The sequence below is a fragment of the Protopterus annectens genome, chromosome 13.part0 (genome assembly GCF_019279795.1).
Source record: "Protopterus annectens isolate FY-2018-M chromosome 13.part0, PAN1.0, whole genome shotgun sequence".
NCBI classification, from domain to species: Eukaryota; Metazoa; Chordata; order Ceratodontiformes; family Protopteridae; genus Protopterus; species Protopterus annectens.
Window position 1 is genome coordinate 619025806 of NC_056747.1, and position 23760 is coordinate 619049565.

At 39.2% G+C, this 23760-nt stretch overlaps 1 protein-coding gene and 1 long non-coding RNA gene across 2 annotated transcripts in view; one reads left to right on the forward strand and one right to left on the reverse strand.

Annotated features, from left to right (window-relative positions):
- Positions 1 to 22650, reverse strand: part of LOC122787525 (pinopsin-like) — a 150353-nt gene extending 127703 nt beyond the window's left edge. Inside the window, exons 1-2 of the mRNA XM_044054284.1 lie at positions 22263 to 22650; positions 20365 to 20547 (exon numbers count right to left, since the gene is read on the reverse strand). Coding sequence (XP_043910219.1) covers positions 20365 to 20547; positions 22263 to 22602 — 523 coding nt within the window. The 5' untranslated portion in view covers positions 22603 to 22650. The remainder of the gene's footprint in view (positions 1 to 20364; positions 20548 to 22262) is intronic.
- LOC122787526 overlaps positions 1 to 23760 on the forward strand; it is a 131878-nt gene that overhangs the window by 88123 nt on the left and 19995 nt on the right. The window contains exon 2 of the long non-coding RNA XR_006362578.1: positions 23388 to 23587. This is a non-coding gene — a long non-coding RNA (uncharacterized LOC122787526). The remainder of the gene's footprint in view (positions 1 to 23387; positions 23588 to 23760) is intronic.

The following is a 23760-nucleotide window of genomic DNA, read 5'->3' on the forward strand; positions in this document are numbered from 1 at the left end:
AAATGAGCAAAAGATCATAACAGTGAAACTCTAATCATCGAGATGAGTTTGCCGAAATTGCAAAAAATCGAATGTTTACATGATCGAACCTTGGAACATCGACAGCAACTCTACAGTTATCCCTAACCAATATAGCAACTAAAAATATTATAAAAATCAACTGAATCTTTCAGGTCAGTGACGCTAATAAATAACTCACCTTACACCACAAGCTCAACAGCCAGTACTAACTATTCCCATAATTCTACATCACCTTAAAGAAACAGGACTCCAGTAAGTAATTAAAATACTATGATAATTATATTACACCCCCCTTGCACCCCCATGTGGGGGACTCTGCCCTCCAAACCCCCTGCAAATTAAATATATTAACTCCAAGATTGCACTACCACGAAGAAACGGGCATATTCACAGGAATGTTAATAGTGCTGTGACTGACTACACGTCAGTAACCTCTCTTCAATGTTCTGAGGTTCAATCATGGAACATTTATTTATTTATTTATTTTTGCAATTTTGGGAAATGCGTCTCGATAATTTTGCTATTATGAGCTTTCATTCATTTGAAGTACACCTGAGGGTGGCCTAATGGTTAAGGTGATTGCCTTACAAACACAAGGTGCAGGGTTTGAGTTTCACAAGGGATAATTCGCTAGGCTTAAAATGGCTCGCAAGGGCAGTTAGCCTAGTACGAATCTATCTAGACAGATAGATATATATATTACTCTTTACTGTACAACAGCATAAAAATATCTATAATATTGCTGCAATAATCACAAGGGGGTAACACAACATAGTACTGCAGTAGTGTAATATAAGCATACACATCATGCCAACTATCTCTCCCCCTGTAAGAAACCAATGATATGTGTGCACTTGTAAGACAGTATCCCTGTATGAAACACTTTGTGCAGAGGAGTAGTATAGCAGGTACATATCAGCATGTCTAAGTTGTAAACATTACAAAATGCAAACTCTAGAAAGCCGTGAATAGCATACATTATGCTGGACACTTTGCATGTGTCCATGTAGTGGCACTACTGATTCTGGTATTCAGCCATGAATGTGCCTGTCTATGCAAAAAAAAAAAAAAAGAATGTCTATATACATTTCTGCACTGTCTCATTGTGCAATTAATAATGGTAAATAAAAGAAAGTGACCAAAGTGTACAAGTGTCAGCTTATCATACAGGTAGAATAAGATACCAATAGGCAATGTGTGCATTACTGTGGCAAGTGAACAAGGCCCTACATGGCTTATGCCTCCTGATCACACCTTGCATAGACTGTTGCAAAATGCATGACTGAGCACCCACCAAAACATATATAAATGTCTTAAAAATGCAAAAGTTATGACATCAGTAGGGAAACATCATGTTACATGATAGTTAGCAGATAGATGCAGATGAATGTGACAAACCCAATATCATCATATCCAACTGTCCCTTTCCCCAAAATGTACCAGTTCAGAAAGAATAATAAATATGGGGGGGGATAAATGGAGTCTCCTCTGCATAATGTGTGTGTAGTGTATGTGAGGGAGAGAGAGAGAGAGAGAGAGAGAGACAGGGAGTGCAAGAAAATGAGTGCATATCTGCCACACCATGATGTAATGTATGTAGTACAATCAAATAGAACGTTGAAGGCCTGCATGTCACATGTTGTCATATAGTCACATGGAAACATACTTGAAATGGCATGTGCATTATCATGTCTGGAACAGCTCACAAAACATTGTTCATTTGCATGCGACCAGAATACAATACTCTGTCTGTTACTCTGACCAGTTAGAAAACATACAAGAGGGCAGATAAGTAGGACATATTGCACTATCGCATATCAATGTCAGGCATTGTGTGAAGACAGAAACTACATTATGTCATTCCCAACACTGAGATTCTAAATGTAATGCACATGCAATATTGTGATATACTTGCCACATTGAGGCTGAATGTTTAATACACACTTAATATTGTGATACACCTACTGTTATAGCAACAAGTTGTATTACAGTGCACAGGGAGACATAGTGATGCACAGCATGTCTGTTTGCATGTCCCAGGTAATCCTGCAGGTAAAGCGTACATGCTGAAACACATATGTGAGACAGCAGTGCTCTTAGTAATGGTGTGTCAAAGTTCACACATATAGTAATAGGCATGACCATAGGAAATAGCCCATATTGGTAAAACATCAAGAAGAATCATGAGGAGGTGGGCATGCCAGCACTGGCAAAGAGATATACATGTGTTATATCCTTGTGTGTCTTCAATCAGGCAAATTGGTGTAGCTTATTGGTACAACAATAATACAGCACAGTGAATGAAGAACACAACGTACCAAACAAGAACATCTGCATGAAAAGGAGCACCTGGTATCATCCAGATCAAATGTTACTGATACTTGAAAAATATTCACTCCAAAGTAAAAAAAAAAATATCTCCAAATATATTACAAGGTACAAGTAAAAGAAATGATAAGAATAAAACAACTTCATTCAAAGAAAGCAGTTAAGCGCTTTCTCCCTACAAACTAATGGACTTCCTTAGAACTGCTTCCTTCATTGCAATCATTCAGTTATGTAACTGCCACAAAAAGGAGTCTTTCCACTTAAAGAGACACTCCACATTATTTCCATAAGAAGCAAGTATAATTTTATTACAGCCAAAAATTATTTGTGCAGAGTGTTTCATATGAACACATCTTGCAAGTACTGAATAAAATGTTTAAATATCATCAGTATTACTATTGCTACCATAAGTCAAACACACAAAAAAATCATATCACAATATGTGCTAAACACATCTGTTTCCTATTTTTACATTTTTTAAAAATGTTCATAATTTGGCTGCCCTCATCTTTAGTACTGGGAGTACCAGGAGGCTCAAAAGTGTTTAGTTTAAACTGCCAAAGGAGTTCTCATAATCGAGTTTGTTATACCAAGCTCCACCCCTTACTTCAACTGGAACATTTTCTAAAATACGAACACAAATTTGCTGACTTCTTTACAACTAATAGAATGTTCATATAAACCTTTCTTTTTGTTCTTGTTGTTAATATAGTAAATATGTTCAAATATTGTTTTTCTCAATGCTCATTTCTGTTTTCTCCACATAAAAACTAGGTGGAGCAAATTGCTAAATGTGTTATCCCTTTAGTTTGGTAGTTACCTGCTTGTGATTTAACCACAAGACCCTCAATATTGTAGGGTCACCATTTTTTCTCTGCAAAAATATAGAGACATTCTTTGCAAAATCCACATTTGTGGGACCCCTTTGTTTCTTTAATTCTTAGTAATCCTTTTTTATGCTCTAAAATTGCTTTTACATTGTGACCTGCTTTAAAAACAAAACAAGGGTCAAGTCCAGCAATTTTTAAGATGTGTTCGTTAGCTCTAAAAATGATCCAATTCTTTTTAACAATGTCCTTAACCTTTAAACTTTCAGAATTGTATTCTGTGACTAAGGCTCTCTTGAAAGACCTAGACCTGTCATTTTCAGTATGTGTATGATCCACCATGTCAGTTGACCTAGTCAATCCTGTCCCCAACAGAGGTGGAAAATCACTATTTCTCCTATCACAAATTTTATTTTTATTATCCGTTATTAGTTTCCTTGGATAGTGTGGGCAGCCACGGTGGTGCAGCGGTTAGCATTGCTGCCTCACATCAAGAGGTTCTCCAGTTTGATCCTCGGCTGGGGTGCCTTCTGTGTGGAGTTTGCATGCCCTCCCTGTGGTCGCGTGGGTTTCCTCCGGGTGCTTCGATTTCCTCCCACATCCCAAAGGCATGCTGTAGGTGGATTGGACACTCTAAATTGGCCCTAGATGTGAGTGTGTGTGCCTTCTGTGGAAGGTTGGGCACCGGGCTGACAACTTTACACTGTAAAACTCCACTGCCAATCATGAGTGGACAGGTGATCTGCTGTGGCGACCCCTAACCAGGAAAAGCCAAAAGAAGAAGACATTTCCTTGGATAGTCTCTTTTGAGAAACATATTAACTAGCATTTTACATTGTTGGCAAATCAAGACACTACATTTCTGGTGATGCAGATTATATATCTATTTATTTATATCTATACACACACATATATATATATATATATATATATATATATATATATATATATAGAGAGAGAGAGAGAGAGAGATCATTGTTCATTTTGGTAAACACTTACCATATAGGTGATGCACCCCTCCAATCAGACACTGTTGTAAGGGAGTTGGGTACTCTTGTTTATAATTCCTTATCCTTTGACCATCACATCTCCACAGTATCTGGCTCCTCTAATTTCCAAATAAATTTACACTAGATCCAAAGAAGTCTTAATTCCCCTTTACCCATATCTTATTAGACCCATTATTGAATATAATGCACCTGTTGGCATGTATTTATCGAAACATATCACACAACTTGAGATACTTCAGAGATTTTTAACTAAAAGATCAGTGGTCTCAAAAATCTTAGTTATTAGGAGAGACTGGCAGCCTTTTCTCTGTATTCAGTCTCTTACAGATTCCAGTATGGAGATCTATGTCTAGGCTTTTGTGCCATGAAAGATCCAACCTTATTTGAGCTCCTATTCCTTTGCAGAACTAATGGTACATCAAATACTAGGTTAAAGGAACCAAACCTTCACCAACGAATAAATAAGACACATTGGTGTGATAGATTCATATGCCAATGTATCCCTCATCTGATTGGATGGGCAACCTCAAATTCTCTCTCACTTTATCTTGTCTTCCCCTTCTTGAGGTTAGAGGGAAATTTTGAATTTTTTTTTTGGCTAGGCTTGAAATGGTCTGCAGACCAATTGCCTAGTACTTACTGTGAAGACTGGTAGAGAAGGGTGAAGGCTGCCAGCCTAGTCAAATAGAATTTGATACATAATTCTGGCATTTGTAAATATAAATGTAAAATGCAGGCTTGTTTCTTAAATGAAAGAAAACACTAAAATGTTGAACTTCAAGATTGTAGCAACATTGCCATCTGCTGTAAGGAAAACTAAGTCAAGCATTTCAAATCTTTCTTTTGAAGTTAAAATTATTTCAAATCTATCCTTTGATCTCCAGAGCTCGGAGTCATTATGTCTGGACTAGCACATTCTTTGTATTGTTTTAACTTAAGGAATAATTACTAGAGTGTACATGTGAAACATTTTTTATTGTTGTAGCTTCCTGAGCAGGTGTTAGCTTGCTAAATAATGTAGCCTGTTGGCCTGGGAACCCCAGGCTATGTGTCAAAATGATGTAATGTGTATACTGGGAAAACCTAAATGTCAAAACGATGTAATCTGGGAGGTCCCAGCAGAAATGTTTGTTAGTGATTTTAAAAACTATCGCTGAGAGAGAGACTGTAAGCATTTTGATCTTGGACATTCAACTCATCATCACTGCTTATGCTCTATGTAAGTAAGTTACTTTAGAAGTATGTGTTCTTGTAGCAATAGCTAGGAATTAGAAAATATTAGACTAAGTGTTTTTCTGTTATGTCAGAACTGTACTACTAAATTATTTTAGGTTTCTGTGTGATCTTTGAACTCTTGAATGGCACTATGGTGTAGTAGTATTGTCTTGTGTTTTAGTATTTATTATTAAATATTTTTCATCCCTTATCAACTGTGGCTGGTTTATGTAGAGATAAGTTAAGCTCTAGAGTACATTGCATATTTATAGAGTTTATTGTACAAAGCCACTCTATTAAGCCTTAAGACTATTTAGTCACACTTACCAATTGGATAATAATATTACACAGTAATAATCGGACACCCTGTTGAGGGCTTTTGGGTAGCTGATAATTATTATCTGGTGGTGGCAGGAATTACTACCGTATAGTCTGGGTATAGGGGCACAGCTGGAGAATCTGTGTCAGCCTTTCCCAGGAGTGTCTGTGAAGTTGTATAAATACTTATCTCAAAGTGTGTGTGTGTGTGTGTGTGTGTGTGTGTGTGTGTGTGTGTGTGTGTGTGTGTGTGTGTGTGTGTATGTGTCAGCTACTTGGGCAGGGACATGAAGCACTGGTTGGACAGAGAGGGTACTGGAGGTTAGCTTGCCAGCTAGGCTGAGATCTGGAACCTATAGCTGTGTCAGTGGGGAGTCTTACTGGGGACCTGGAGAGCAAGGCAGCAACCAGCCCCAGACTGACTGTGATCTCTGTGTGCTCTTAAGGGAAATTGCACTTTACTGTGTGTATTTCTTATCCTTTCTCCTATATGAGATGCCCTCTCTGGTGTTAGTGGTAAGGATTGAGGCTCCTTGATTGCTAGGCCAGGGCATGGGCGTCACATTTACCTATGAACCTATATGTAGAATTTAGATCTATTTACTTTTAATAATATGAAATAGTTTGTGGTTGCTTACTTTCTCTCATTCTGAAGCTGCATTATATCAGTATGTATGTCATCATGAAGCAAAACTGAACTTTCTGCAGCTTGCTTCAAAACAAAACCCTGTTTCTGTTTTTGTTTGAAATATCAACCATCTCTGGACTGGCCTGCATCAGAATCACTACTGTCATTTTTCTTTCTTGCTGTCTGAGACTGTTATTTTGGAGATCTCTTTAACCACTGTGGAGTTCATGCACATGAGATGCTGCTTCCTTCTTTCTAGGCTATAATTTGAACTTTGGGAATTCTAAGTAGCAGACGAAGTGACGTCAAGATGTCCCAGCTGTAGACATTTTTGGACTATTTTTATCCTGAGGTTTCAATCATCAAACATAAGTAACTGGAAATGGCTACTACCAGTGCTGTTATTTCTGTCAAAAGTGTATCCATATAAAACCTTTTATTTTCTTTCTTTGTGTGACTATAATACTGTTTTGTATGTGAAGTCAGATCTTTTAAAATGAAAGTGCTTTTTATTTGCTTATTTGACAAAGTTTGTGGCAGAAGCCCTATTTTTCTAGTGAAGTAAATCCTCACAGCATTGGTGTGGTTATTGCTATCTACGTCTTGAAGAAAGAGAGAGACTACTGGGCCATCAGCTATTATAACATAGTTTTGGTTGATGCATTAAAACAGAAATCATTAACCAAGGTCTAAGTATGAGATCAGCAGTCTGTTTAGTGACATCATACTGTAAATACAGGTAGGGGGTTCTGTTACTGGAGAGTTATCACCAGCCACTCCTGACAAATATTGTGTTTGTGTGTGTGGAAAATAATTTGGTTAAGTCTCAATATTAGTAATCTGGTACTAGAAGTCAATGGGCTCAGACTGAAGTGGGTGGAACTTGGGGAGTCATCTTATTTGGGTGTGACAAGTGTTTGACATAATCCAAGACAGTAGTATACATTTACTGTATGTTCTTAAGACCTGGCACCCTCTTGCATACATATTTGGGTAACAGTGGTAAAGGTTCAGCTTCCATAACCTCTGCCCCTCCTAGTGGACATAAAAAAGTACTATGACCACCCTATATATACTTTGAAAGATGGCATCCTCATTAGTAGAGATAAAGACAACTAATTGGTACAATCTTTGTTGGCCTTTTTAACACCATTGATTACTCTCTCCTACCCCATCTCCTAATCATTACCAGCATCAGCCCAAATATGGCCCTATGGTTTAAAGATTGTCTGTCTTACAGACACTTCAAGATACAAACTGGATCCACATCCTCTTCTCTAGCTCACCTCTCCAAGGTGTCCCTCAAGGGTCAGTACTTCTTGTTATTCTGTTTTCTCTTTTTGTCAACCACCTCCTTTGGAAATACACCCTCTACCATTTCTACTGTATGCAGATGACATTGTCATCTACAGATCTGGTTCTGCACATGTCATTGTAAATCAGCAACTTGAACTTGATCTGACCTTCCTATGTAGCTGGCTAACTAGTCACAACTTAATTCTCAATGTAAACCCCCCCTCAAAAAAATACCCTTTAGATCTCAACAACAATTCTCCATATTTTGCAACTCCTGCTTCATTTCTTATAACCAAATCTAACTGGAAACAGTCGCACACTGTCATCTAGCTAGATCCTTTTTTTAACTTTCACATTCAAGTTACTGAAGCCAAAAATGGTAAATTACTGTTCTGGTCCAGGAACATTTCTCACTTCCTCTCCAGCAGCTAGGGCAGCAATAAGGAAAGGAGCCCTACTCCCTCAGCATGAACATTGTCTCCCACTCATTGCTTCTGATTGCCAAAAGAACTGTAATGCTCTACAAACCACTTCAAAAAACATGTGATGGTTCATTACCTATCCTTTAAAAAGGAATGCCACTGCTTTACAAAAAACTAAATGGCTGTCCATATCGAAAAGAGTTTCCCTCCTTTAGGGTAACCTGTTATACAAACTGACATGGGAAGCAAGTTTCCTCCTCTTTACTCAGAGACTTTCAAAAAGAGCTCTGCCTCCCTGTAATCTAAGGTCCCTTTCTCAAACTAGACCCCATTTGCAAATACTATTATCCGACCGGAATCCGCCCTAGGGCCCTTACAAGCCTTGCCAAGTTCTAACTTTATTTCCGTGATTAACACCTATTGCCCCTGTCCAAGTGGGACACAGGTGGGATCCATGGGGTGAATTTACAGTTACCCATCCAATTGTCCAGACTGTGTTTGAAGAGAGTCAATGAGGCGCTCTGTTTGACATGAAGTGGAAGTCTGTTACAAAGGTGTGGTAACCTCTGAGAGACAAATCTGTCCCTCCAGCAGGTTCTATTAATGTCACATACCAGGTTAAGGTCTCTACAGCGAGTAACCTGTGGACTATTTGACTTGCAGATATGCAGCATTTCCAATAAAGCAGGGTCAGAGATTGCCTTATGCAAGGCAGAGATTGCCTCTGCATAGTCTGTATGAAACAGAATAAAGTGACAGTGATTTCAGATGATCCGGATAGGACAGATGCTGAAGACCTTGAATTTCCTTGTGAGGAACCTTTGTGGTCTCTCCAGTTGCTGGAGGGGCTTGGAAAGGTACATACCAAAAGGGGCATTGTACTCAATTATTGGCCTGTTGAGGGAAGAGTACAAGGAGGTTATAACTTCTTTTTTTCTAGAGGCAATGCTCTTACTTATGAGATGAGCAGTATAGAATGCCCTTCTTACCATTGTGAAGACATAGTGATCAAAGGAAAAGTTGCTATCAACCTGTGTGCCCAGGTGTCTCACCAATGAGTGTGTACTTAGGGTGTTGCTATTGATGTGGTTGTTAGCAGAAACATTGCTCTTACTGAAAGGGATGATAATATATTTTTTGTACTGTGTTTAAGGCCATGACTGTGGCACCAATCACTTGTTTGTGTAAGACTCTCTTGTAGGATGTTGACATTATTTGGAGATTCTATGACCACTCCCAATTTGCAGTCATCAGCAAACTTTGTCAGCCACAAAACTTTAGTTTTTGCTTTTAATTGGGAGTAATATATTCCAAATAGTAGAGGTCTCAGGACTGATCCCTGTGGAACACCACTGGTTGCAGGTCTTCTGTTTGAGGTGGATTCCCCTATTTTGACTATATGTGTTCTTTCAGTGAGCCAGTTAGCGACCTGTCTAACAGTATAAGGATTGTTACCTAGCTGGGTGAGTTTGTCGATGATGTCTGAGTGAGGGATAGTGTCAAAAGCCTTGTCTTTGTCTAGATAGGCTGTATACACAGATTTCCCCTCATCCAGGGCCTTGGTGACTGTATCAAAGAAGTCCATCAGATTTAACAGGCATGATATCCCTTTGACAAATCCAAACTGGGTAGAGTCTAGTGTTTGGAGATTACCTATATCTTTGTTGATAAGGTCCATGATGATTCACTCCATGGCCTTGCAGATAAGGCTAGTCAGGCTAATAGGTCTATAGTTCCTGGGGTGAGTGGAAGCACCACCTTTGTGCAAGGGAATAATGGTGGCTATTTTCCATTCAGCTGGGATGAAGCCGGTGCTTAGATTAAATTAGATGATTGAAAAGAATACCCAATGGTGTTGCTAATTCTTTTTGGATCTCATGTAGGGTGCAACCTGGGATGTTATCAGGTCCTATAGATGCTATGTTTTTGGCTTTAGAGAGGGAATTTATAACCTGCTTTTTAGAGATACAAGGTTGGGGACAAGTGGTAGGGATATCATGGAGTACATGTGGCAGGGACAGGGGAGTGAAGTTTTAACAGAACCTGTTGGCCAGCAGGTTAGCTATGTCCACAGCCTCAGTATATGTGGTATCATTAACTACCAGTCTGGCACAAATCTGGGCCTTTCCTTTTAGGTTATGGATGTAACTAAAGAATGTCTTATGGTCGTCCTTAATTGAGGAAGCTAATTTGGATTCATAGTTTGCTTTGGAGGACTTCACAAGAAGTCTTATCTGCGTGTTTAAGCTGAAGAAGGAGTGTTTCCAGTTTAGGGATCGCTCCCCTCTTCCTTTTATTGTAAAGCCTGTTAATGGCAGTTATCCACCAGGCAGGTTTGCTCTTCCTTGAGGAGCTTGTTTTGGCTCTATCAGGTACGGCCGAGTCATCACAGTTATACCATTGCCATCTGAGGGGGGAGGTGCAGTGAGGCTAGTTATACCATCCCATAAAAGGTTATAATCTGCTCTGGAGAATTTTTTTAGTTTAGTTGCTGCGGGGGAAAGGTCAAGTGTGATAGTTACTTTGAATAAGACTGATTTTTGGTCAGATCTCATCTGGGAAGACCTCACAATGGGGGTGTTACAGTGGTCCCCCATATTGGTAAGCACCAAATCTAGGATGTTGGTACCCCTTGTGGGGGTGTCAACCAGCTGGTCCAGGGCTTTGGAGTTAACAAAGTTGTGGATGTTTTAGGCAAGTGAGTTTGAGCACAAGTAATTTACCCAGTCAATGGATTGGTAGATAAAGTCACCCAAACCCATGGTGTTCAGATGTATCTTGATAGACTCAAGTAGATCCTAATAGGCAGAGTGGGTATCCTAATTCATTGAGGGGGTCCTGTAGCTGGCAATGACTTGAACAGGTGTCCTACAACAGTTAATTGTATCTGAAGTATCTCCAGGGAATCATACTGTTTAACCAATCTGGAGGTGTATTTATCTTTAATGAATATTGATACACCACCCCCTTTAGTTATCACACCTTCAGTTTGTTGTCTGAATGTGTGTAAGGAGGTGTATGGCTGGGATGCTGTCCACAGCCTTGAACCAGGTCTCTCGGACTTCACAAATGTCTGCGTCTTCCAAGGTGAGGACTGCTGCCTTCCAGAGTGCAGTTTTATGTTAAGACTCCTAGTGTTTAGCAGCTTAACCTGGAGGTTGTTTTTAGATGGAGCTTTTACATCAGGAATGTTGTCCTTGAGACACTGCCTAAAAATGACGCTAGCCTCCAGCATTTCTATACTAGCCTCTGTGATGGAAACTTAATATAAACAAATTATATGATCAGAGAAAGAAACTAGTATGTAAAAACAAAAGTAATACCCGATCATCTAGAGAGGAACTCTAAAATGATCAACAGAGAACTCAGAAACAAAATCAGATCCTTCAAATGAAGTATGAGTTGAGAATTGATAACCGTGCTAAAGAGAACCACAAAGCCTTCTTTAGGGTGTCAAAAACCTTAGCGGTAATGCCCAGCAATTCTCAGAGCTAATACATAATAGCAACACTTTCTCTTCCCCTGAGGATATAACCAACGTGTTAGCAGAAAATTTATCTCTAAGTTTACTCCCCTATCTCCTCCTAACGTTCCCCAACTTATTAGCATACCCACACTATCCCTCTGTTTACCTCCAAACAGGTCCTGAATGCTCTCTCCAAGGCCAAAATTACTTGCTCCGTGCATCCTGATAATGTTCCAGACTGCCTTCTTGTTAGTACCAGACACTGCCTTTTAGGTTCACAACTAAGTCTATTGAACCTCAACCTCACCAACATATTTGTGCCAGAGGAATGGAGAACTGTGGTAGTCATTCTGCTTTACAAGGGGAGATCCACCATTGATCCAGGAAACTAAGAGCTGTAAGCCCCACCAGCCTTATTTGGAAAGCAATGGAGTGCATTGTTATGCAACTTACTAACAAGGATATAGGCATTCTAGAAGCCATGGATTCAAGCTAGCTTAGGTTTGTTAAAGGCAGATGCTGCCTCATGAATGTGGTGGGCTTCTTTGAACATGTCCCTGATACATCCGTCTTGGACAGATTGGTTCACACTGCCTACCTGGACCTGGCAAGGCCTTTGATACCACCCCATGGCATTATCAAAACACTAATCCAATTAAATGTAAACCTGTATGTTACCCACTAAACAGCAAACTGGCTATGTGGAAAAGAGTAGTTGCCAGTAGTATCTCACAGATATCAGTCCTAAGACCACTTCTGTTTAGTATTAACTTTGTGGTATTAAGGCTGACCTTGAAAACTTTTGGCTGATGAAGTTAACAGATGCTTACAAACCTGGAGCTGTCATTAACTCCCCATCCATCTTCCAGATTATTTGGGGGGCAGGGCAACATGCCCCAATAACTCGTGCCTGGACCATGGCCTAAAATTGAATGCCAGGCATTGTGTTCTTAGGCAAAACTAGGTACCCATGTACTTATCACATAGGTGACATCCCTATGAAAGTGGATTTGGTCATTAGGAACTCGAGTGCTTTCACTGACAATGAACTATCCTTTGATTACCAAGTATGTTGTTATTAGGAAATCCTTTTATATTATCAGACTAATCACCAGAGGTATTTCTTCCAGATCAGAGGAAGTTACCATCTCTCTCTCTCTCTACTCCTCCCTCATCAGGCCCATAATAGCATATAGTGGCCCCTTTGGTAAGCATCTGTCTAAGCATATGACCCTGATTGACAGACTGCAGCTTTTTCTTACTAAGCTAATCAAGGGCATGACTTCCTTGTGCTACCCAGACTGTCTTAAAGTGCTTTTTCAGTTTTCTGTTTCTCACAGACTCTTGAAAGCTGACCTCTGTATATCCTACAAAGTCTCAAAGACTCTAGTAATATGCAACCTCCTGTACATACGCAAAACTAATGCCACCCTCAACACATGCTCAAGAGGTCTTAAATTCCACTGAAACATAAACGGGATCTGCTGGTGAGCTACATATATATCCCAGAGAATCCCTCAAACAAACAAAAAAAAATTCTTCTGATTTTCTTTTAAACTGTAGCAAACTGTTTGTTATATTTGTATCAAGCAGCTTTTTATAACTTAAACCATACACAAAGCACTAACGTGCTTCAGTCCTGAACACAAATGCAATACAGGCATCGACTTCTGGACACTGGTAGTGCACTAAACACTGACTAGCATCTACTGATTGCACCCCTTGTCCCTTTTTGCCAGAGGCAATTGCCCCCTTTTCCACACTCTAGCTATACCTTTGACTTTATCTGTTTCACAATACAGTTCAGCAGCATGACCTGCACTCTTACTGCTGGCAGTTCTTTAAGGTCTGTAGTCTTTATCACTCCCCACATTAAGATATTACATCTACTACAGGAGTCACATATTCCAGCACATTAGAGATACAACACAACTTCTACTTTCACAGCTTCTTAATCACAGCAACACACACACACACACACACACACACACACACACACACACACACACACACACACACACACACACACACACACACACACACACACAAATAAATAAATATACCCAATCACAGGCCTTTCTCATATCATGCTTGGGCTACACCAAACAACAAATACAGCTCTAACAAATTTACTATCACTCCCCCACAACCACCACCACCACCACCACCCAGACACACAACCGAGGTTCTCTTTATACACATTCCCTTTTCTGAATTCTTCTTCCTCCACTTCTTAGGCACAAGAATTCACTCCCATTCACTTCCCTCACATATCTTTTAGCTTCATCCCTCTACCAACCTCACTACGTTTAATTTTCAGCTATCCCAAAAATTTAGCATGATTTTCATTATATTCAGTAGCATGTCCACTGTTCTGAGGTGACCTATGTTTAGCTTTTCAAGCTGTGAATAACCCAGTCCTATCTGACCTAATTTTTATTTACACATCCAGTCCCTCTACAAATACCCACACTAGAGATCTAAATCTACACCAAAACATAAATATTGCTGGAGAGTTAGGATCCTAACACGTCATACTCTCAGGCTATGGAATAAGTTGCCTCTATAAGTCAAAAAGAGCACTGCTTTGGCTACCTTTAAGGCTAATTTTGATGTGTGGATGGAGAGGCACAAATGTACACCAGGCTTATCTTGTAAGGCTATACTTGATTTAGGAGATAAGCATTATTACGTGCTTAACAAGGGTGAAAAGATCTTTTGTCTACTTAAAGGTGTATATGGTTAGGTATCTTATAGCCCCCTTAATCATTTATGTAGTATTATTCCTGTGTTCCTATAGTGTTGCACAATAGTCATTATGCAGTATATATGTCTTTAGTGGTCTATGTACTCCTATTGTAAGATGTTTAGCAACTTTCTGTCAACCCTGCACTGAACAGTCCTACAACAGCTGTTGTGCCATTGATTGTATAACTGTTTTATTAATGTAAATTATGTGTTGCCAACTTCTTATATTCACTTATATCCTTTTGTTTTTATTTGGTTATAAATTCCAGGTTGAGTTTGAAAATGGTCCATTTGGTTCAGTGCTCTGCTTTGATAAACAAATGCATAAATAAACAGAACATTTTCTGTGATGTCGACAGTCTTCTCGATATATAAAGTACAAAGAAAGGTATAAGAAATATGTCTTGATTGTTGATTTTAGATAGGTAGACTATGTGAAATGTTTGACAGTAGCAATAATAATGACAGACTTGCAAGGTGAGCATTTTGGAATGAGTTGACAGTGAAAGATGAGTGAAACAATAATTAAAGTTCATAGGTTCACAGGTGTGTACTAGGCTAATGGCCCTGGAGCCTTTACAAGCCTAGCCTATAGGATTACCTTGGCATCGTGCCACCTGACCTTAGTTCCCAGTGCCTTTGTCGAGTAGAGCCACTGGAGTGATCCCCAGAGTGAATTTTCTATTTCCCATCCACTCATCAAGATTTCTCTTGAAGACAGCCAGTGAGGTGCTCTGTTTGGCATGTATGGGAAGTCAATTCCATAGCATGGGCAGTCTCTGGGTTATGAACCTGTCCATACAGCACGTTCTGTTGATTGTGGTAATGAGGTTGAGGTCTCTGGAGCATGTTGTGTGGAGGGATTGGGATTTCTTTAGATGTAGCATTTCTAACAGAGCTGGGTCAGACATGGCTTTGTACATCAAGCAGAGATCACCTCTAATTAGGTGGTATGAGAAAGAGAATAGTTGGAGTTTTTTGAGTCTGTCCATATAGGACAAGTGTTTAAGGCCTAGGATCCTCTTTGTGATGTATTTTTGCTGCCTCTCCAGTTGTTGCAGGTGTCTAGTGAGGTACATGCCAAATGGGGCATTACACTCGATGATTGGCCTAATGAGGGAAGAGTAGAGGGGACAATGGCCTCTTTCTTCCTGGATGCAAAACCCTTGGTAATGAGATGTGCTACATAGAAGGACTTTCTGACCACAGTGGCAATGTGGTGGTCAAAAGAGAGGCTGCTGCCAACCTGTGTTCCCCGATCTCTTATAACGCCTTCTGTGTTCAGTGGACTACCATCGATGTGGTACTTCATGGAAACTGGGTTTTTCCCAAAGGGGATGACAACACATTTTTTTGGCATTGAACTTAAGGCCATGGTTCTAACACCAGTCATTGGTCTCAGTGAGACCTTTCTGTAGGACGTCAACATCACTTAGGGAGCTAATAATGGCTCCCAACTTGCAATCGTCTGCAAACTTTGTCAGCCAGAGTCCCTTCGTGTTGGCCTGGACTTCTGAGAAGTAGATACCAAACAGGAGAGGACCCAGTACCGATCCCTGTGGGACTCCACTCGTGACTGGTCAGCAGTCTGACTTGGAGTCCCTTCGTGTTGGCCTGGACTTCTGAGAAGTAGATGCATACTACAGAGCTCCCTTGGGGAGATTCAACTGCAACAAGTACTGGGTCCATAGCTGGAATGCACACATTATTAAGATAGATGACGTAAGAAATTTTGGGTGAAGTAATAAAATATCATAGAAAAAGTGATGGAGAGACAGAGAAGTGTTTTATATTATAGCCTGAGGTCAGTAGGTTAGGCTTTCTTACTTGTTCATTGATATGTGGCTATAAGGATGGTGGCGAGGATTTCCATTTAAACATCACACTAGAATGAGTTCTTGTAGTAGGTAAAACTAGTTAGAGTATATACAACAGCTGTAGTAGGAGTATAATATGCATATCATGAAATAAATGGGGAAAAGTGAAGGTTTGGTATAGATAAATAAAAGTTTTTTATCCCTTTTGGATAGATGCTTTCATTTTGTTTGTGCAGTAGTAGAAACGACAAACAGGGCATGACATATACAACTACAGATATGAGGTGTAAGAGTCTATACTATCTTTATAATGGAGGACTACAGATATGAGGTGTAAGAGTCTATACTATCTTTATAATGGAGAACTACAGATATGAGGTGTAAGAGTCTATACTATCTTTATAATGGAGGACTACAGATATGAGGTGTAAGAGTCTATACTATCTTTATAATGGAGGACTACAGATATGAGGTGTAAGAGTCTATACTATCTTTATAATGGAGGACTACAGATATGAGGTGTAAGAGTCTATACTATCTTTATAATGGATGACTACAGATATGAGGTGTAAGAGTCTATACTATCTTTATAATGGAGGACTACAGATATGAGGTGTAAGAGTCTATACTCTCTTTATAATGGAGGGTGGCTTACTAAAGATTTATATATATATATATATATATATATATATATATATATATATATATATATACAGGATTTACAGTTCTACTCTTTAGCAGCACCACCAAAATATGAAACATGATACTAAGACAAATAGCTGTGATAACTGCTGAGATGGGAATGTTTAATGGAAGAATGAAAAGAGAGTTTTTTTATTTATAGATGCTGCAGCTTATATAAACCGATTTATATGTCTGTCATTATTGTGTAATGTTTTCAAGATCAGTAAAGGAGATGATAATAATAATAATAATAATAACATTGAGGCATGGATTTAGAATACTTTAAGTGTGTGTCCATGCATACAGTAGGTAGTAAAAAAAAAGACAGTAAATGCAGGTATAAAACATTAATATACCAAGAGATATGCATCCCAGCAGTTATGAACATGAACAATAAATTCATATTATCATCAAAGGTGAGTGAGCCTCATATGTACAAAAGATGCAGGTGAGTGAACTACGTGTGTACAAATGATGCAAGTGAATGAATTACATGTGTACAAATGATGCAGTCTGACCAATAAATCTGCTGCTGATACTCTGCATGTAATATGCATGGTTTCCTTAGTTCTGAGCATTGTTCAGAAATATTGTTGAATATATATGCATTTTTTCCATATTTTTTACAAAAGTCTCTGACCTTCAGCACTGTATTTTGTTGTGAGGTGGTGCCATGGTGCAAAGGGTAGCATTTTTGCCTCATAATAAGAGTTTCTCTAACTTATCTCTCAGCTGGGGTGCTTTCTGTGTGGAGTCTGCATATCCTTTCATGTTCATTTGGGTTTTCTCTAGGTACTCCGGTTTGCTCACATAGGTTCATAGGTTGGTACTGGGCTATCTGCCCAAAGGCATATATTAGCCCAGCCAGGTTGTGCGATATTCACTGCCCCTTTGGTTAGTTCCCTAGGCCCTTGATCTAGCAGCTAGTACCCTTGGCCCCTATCTAGTAGAGCTGTTGGTATGATCCCTGGTGTGAACTTTCTGTTACCCATCCACTCATCAAGGTTCCTCTTGAAGAGTGATAGTGAGGGGCTCTGTCTTATGTAGATCGGGACCCTGTTCCATAGTAAGGGAAGTCTCTGCGAAGGGAATCTATCCCTCCAGCATGTTCTATTCATTGTTGTGTTGAGGTTTATATCCCTAGAGCGTGTAGCTCGAGTAGATTTGGTTTTGCTAAGATGGAGCATGTTCAACAATTCTGGGTTGGACATGGCTCTGTACGTTAGACAGAGATCGCCTCTGAGAAAGCGATATGCAACAGAGAACAGTCTTAGCTTTTTCAATCGTGCTGCATAGGGCAACTGTTTGAGGCCAGTAATCCTCTTGGTTAGGTACCTCTGTGGTCTCTCCAGCTGCTGGAGATGTCTGGCCAGGTACATTCCAACTGGTGCATTGTACTCAATAATGGGTCTGATGAGGGAAGAGTAGAGGGGCACCATTACATCCTTAGATCTTGATGCGAACCCTCACAAAGACATTAGGTAGAGTGATATCCATCTCGGAATTCTCATACATATATATATGCGGTATGTGAGCGATATGGAAGAAAGGGCTGCCGATCTATCTACACTCCCTGATTGCCTATTAAACTCTAAGGATGGTGGTGGCTATTCATGGGATTGCTATAGGAGTCAGATGTGACTGACGTAGATGCATGGATGTGGTTTCATACATCACTGGAAAACAAGTGAGCTAAACAGTTTTGATGGTAAAATTGTAAACCTGGCACAAAAGACTAAAGAGATACAACCATTTATTTGGATATATTTATTGAACACTTTAGCAAAAAGAAAAAAATAAAGATTTTTCTGTAACTAATATAAAGTCAGTATGAGCTTTTGTTGCTTTGAAATTACAGCCACACTATATCTGTAACTCATCCCTTCAGAGATATGATTGTATGAGGTATGCTTTCTGAATACAATTTTTGCAAACCACTCAGGATACAGCAGATATATTGTCACTGAAACCTTCATAAGCAAGTGCCTCAACTAGGCAATGCCTCTTGGGCTTAAAGTGTTAAGCACTGTAGAAAGTTGCTCATTTAGACCATGTGCCTTATCTGTCGAAGTCCCTTGAATTTATCTGCTTCCTACTAGTCACTCTCTTCATCGTTTTTCTGTATGTCCTTTGCCTTCCTATGGTTGCAACCTACCTTACTTCTGTTGCGTAAGGGCGGCCATGGTGGTGCAGTGGTTAGCGTTGCCTCCTCACAGCAAGAAGTTCTGAGGTGGGAGGTTGGCACAATGGTTAAGGAGTTTACCTTACAGACACAAGGTACATGGTTAGATTCTCACATGGGGTAATTGGCTAGGCTTAGAAATGGCCCTGAAGGGGCAGTTAGCCTAGTACTAATCTATGAACCTATGTACAGTTGTAAAGAACTCAAAGTGTTTTTGTGTGCACTACAGCATTTTCAGGCTTCTTCATACTGCTCTCCATGAATCCAAATACCCTAGTGACAGCTGTTACACCCCCTAAGTATCTGAATGATTTATGTTCCCTACCCTTGGTTTCTCCCCCAAACCATCTTCCTATAGTGACATATGTTGTCAGATGAGCATTATCTGCATCATCACTGCAGGATTTTACTTACCTTCTTCCCCACTTCCATCTTCCTATATGTATTTTCATAAATTGCTTCCATGTGTCCCCCCGTAGCCTGACTAAATGTTTATTGTTCTCCTGTTTTATTTTCTCCTTATATAGGATCCCATTTCAACATGTAGTGTCTCCTAGATGTACCCCCACATCTCCTTCATTATTCTCTGTGTCCACCTTCTTTCCAAATTTCTTGTCAGTGTAAATTCTAAATGACTAAGTTCCACTATTCTGGTGTTCCTGATCACTTTTGTGGCACATTCCAATAATACTTCAAAGATAGCGAACCACACAGTGGCACAGTCGATGCTGACCAGTGGGTCTCTACTTCTGCCCATTGTTCTATCTGCACTAGTTAGGACTAGGTCAAGGATATTGCCATTTTCTTGTTAAGGTCCTCTCCATCGCTAAAGCTCAGCCTCCACTGCAGCATCTTCTCTATTCCTCACTATTCTTGCTCTAGATGTGGATACCTTCCATTTTAGTTCTAGAAGATTCACATTCCTGAGGACTTCGACACTTCTCCTCTTTGCCTTATTACTAAAACTGATTCTGAACCTGCAATTTTCCTTTTCTCTGGATACATACAGTGTATTCCCTTTTCCAAATTAAGCCTCAAAAGCAGAATTTAAGGGTTCAGTGTTTTGTCATCATCAGTCTATTACAAAGTGTTTCCCACCCCAAGTATACACTGCTACCTAATCACCATTTCCTCATTTCTCTAAGGGTTTAGATCCTTATATCCTTCAAAGTAAGAAGGTAGAGATATGCCCGGCTGGAGAAAGTTGTGATTAAGAGCTGATGATACAATACACTAGCCTCCCTTTTTTCTATTTCAATTAATTATAAAGAGCAAATATTGTATTTAAGAGAATTGAGTTAAATATCAATCTTGATTCATAAAGCATACTTAATAGAAGAAACTGCCTTTGACAGTCGCCTGAAAGAAGTAGCAGAACTTTGAAATTATAAAAGAGTCATACCTTCTGGCACATAACTGCACCAGCCAAAGAGTGGGGGTGTTGTCCAAATAAGTGACCAAACCCAAGTGAAGGCACAGCCTATTACTGCATGCCTTTGCTGAAAGCGGAAATCTCCCATTGGCTTACAGATGACAATATATCTTTCAAAAGCCAAGATAGCCAGAGACCACAGACCCACTATACCTAAAAAAGAAAACAAAAAAAAAAATGTATTAGTTTATTTATTTCCTTTACTCTGATAGCATAATTTTCTTCTTGACTCATCTCACTTATTGCTTCTTTACAGTAGCACATTATTTTTTCTTCAGAATTGTAATTTAACCTTCACAAAAGTATGTACTTGTGACAGAAAAGTACGTTTTCACTTCAGAAAATAATGTTAAACTTTCATTTCACACATTTCTTAAAAAAATTGTGAGTAGTTTTCTTCTCCCTGGAATCTGGCTATCTAATTGGTTAATACAGCATTTTAAAATGCGTGACCAACATAGCTCTCATCTTCTTTGCTGAGGAATTAAAGAGAAAGTCAAACAATACTGAGGGACAAAGACACGAAATTAGGGACATTTTTGTTAAATTGCTCTAATTCACTTAAAAAGCTAACAGAACTACAGATTGTGTATCAACATGCATATTCTAAATAATAATAAGTAAGAAACGTTAACATCTGTCATTATTGACAGACTGTGATCTCCAGCCATTTACCAGAAAATCAAACATTTTACACGGGAAAGGTTGAAAATATGAAGCAAAATCAGGGAAGACCTGCAACGCCAAGGACTGCTGAGAGCTATGGTGTGCAATTATTAATTAATTTTTCTGTGTTTCCAGTGTTTCATCAGTCTTATTGCAAACCACAAAGTAAGAGGCTGTTACGTTTGAAGTAATTTGATACCTAAGAGCTACAGTTTTAAAGCACGGAAGGAAATGGTCACTTAAAATATCATGCATTTATTTTGTCTTGATTTTCTTTTAAATGTGTGCACACAATTATTAATGTCCCTTGAAGTTTTATATTTATGGGAAATAGGCTGAAGTGGCATGAGGAGAGAGATAAGGGCTGGCAACACACACACACACACACACACACACACACACACACACACACACACACACACACACACACACACATGAACTTGCACTTGTGTGCACAATCAGACAGACACACACACACACACACACACACACACACACACACACACACACACGCACACGCACACGCACACGCACACACACACAAACACACATACATGCACACACACATGCACATATGGTCTATTTTAACTGCAGAGCTTGGTGGAACTATTCTAAAAATGTGACTTTGCGTTATTAATTTCATTACACTTGAGTAGGTCTATGATCTCTTTGTCCCTTGTTAGTTCATATGTTTCAGGATGGTCTATACTGTTGCGTTTAGCAGCTGCAGGTGTTTCACCAAAAGCAGGAGCATATATTTTCAGTGTCCTTGATTCCTGTTTTGAAGGAGGGGGTATGTTATGTTATATACCATTTCATTCCTCAGTTTCCATGCTGTTGTTACTCCAAGCCTGAATATTTCTTTTTCCAAGTGGAAGGAATGCCAAATGTATTTTACTACATTTGACCTTCATTTGCCCTCTTGCCTTATCTTGACTGTCTTTGCGTGCAAACTCAGATTATAAGTGAACAGCAGTTGGTAGGAAAGCACAGTTTAAATTTGTCTACCTAAAATATGTAGTGCAATATGTTATTAAATAGCCATCTTGGATACTTAAAGGAATAAAATTTTCTAACTGCAGGCACACTATCTGTGTATAAGTCATAAAATAACCATATGAGCTGATAACTTTATAAACGTCCCTTCTAAAATATTCTACAAAACAGGCAGTACTAATTATCTATGACACTTGTAGTCTTACCTGTCAGAGACACCATGAAGCCTTCAAACTCACATACAGCTTTACCAAACACAAAGTATCCATTGATATTATTGGAGAAGCTGATTGTGCTACCAAAGATAGTGACCAGCATGTCTGCTAAGGCCAGGTTCAGCAAAATGTAATTTAGTGGAGAGCGGAGCTTCTTATATCGAATAGACACCACAATAACTAAGCCATTAACAAAGGAGGCCAAAAGTACCACAGTACCCATCAACACAGCCACTGACATGTAAGTACTGCGAGGGGCCAAGTGTGGCCATTGAGGAGCATCAAAGGGGCCTGGGATCTCATTCTCTCGCACATCCAAAGATGTATTCATTCTTTCTTGGAAATGTTAATCCCAAATTCTTAAAAATATGGACTGTAGTTTAGCATCATCTAAATAGAGCAGTCAGCAAGGCTTACACCTTTATATAATGCAGGCATTGCTTAGAATTCCAAAAAGAGGATCGTTTACTTAACTCACTTTAAGCATATCATTTCAATGAGCTGTCATGATCTGCTATTTACTTTGAAGGGAATGAGCTTTACAATCCATTAGTAATTGGGTAGAAGCATCAATGCAGGCTTATTTTGTCTCTTTGCACTTAGCTTCAGATTTGTAACACCTTTGAAGGACATTTACAAAGATAAATGAGAACATACCCACAGGTTCAGTATGCACTGATTTGTTTCTGACTGCCTATGCAGTTGAATCTTTTAACTAAGCAACTGCTTTTATCATAATTTTCTTACACTGACAGACATGTTGCCAGCAACTTAATACAAAAAGGAACACACAGATTTAAATGCAGTTTAATAATCAGTAACATTTAAACTGCTTCAGTTTATCAGTTATCCATGTATTTATTTTGGCTGTAATTAATAACACATCACTTCCTCCATTTCAGCATGATGAATCATTAGAAACTAAAGCTCTGCATTCATGTCATACTGGAATTTGTTGAAAAGATAATTGTAAACATATTTTAAATAATGAAAACTAATTTGATTGATTATTTATTTTAATTTTAGTCTTCTTTTTGTCTGATTTCAAGCCTGACTGTCTTGCTACCTTCCGTACTCAGTCATTCATTATTTTAACCATATCCTTTCTGGTTTCAGCACCTCTTCATCAACCAATGGGAGAAGGGTTCACCTCGCTCCAGTGGGGATATGCCTGTTTGAGGTCTTCATAATTTTCAAGTGATGTTCCTGCTAATTACCACGTCAATAGCAACACCTTAAGTACGCGCTCAGTGATGAGAAACCTGGGCAGACAGGTTGACAGCAATCTTACCTTTGATCACCATGTCTCTACAGGGGTAAGAAGGGCGTTCTATATTGCTCATTTTATAAGTAAGAGCATTGACTCCAGAAAAAAGGGAGTTATAACCTCCCTGTACTCTTCTCACATCAGGCCAGTAATTGAGTACAGTGCCCCTTTTGGTATATATCTTATTTATTTATTTATTTATTTTACTGTTGTTGACCGGGA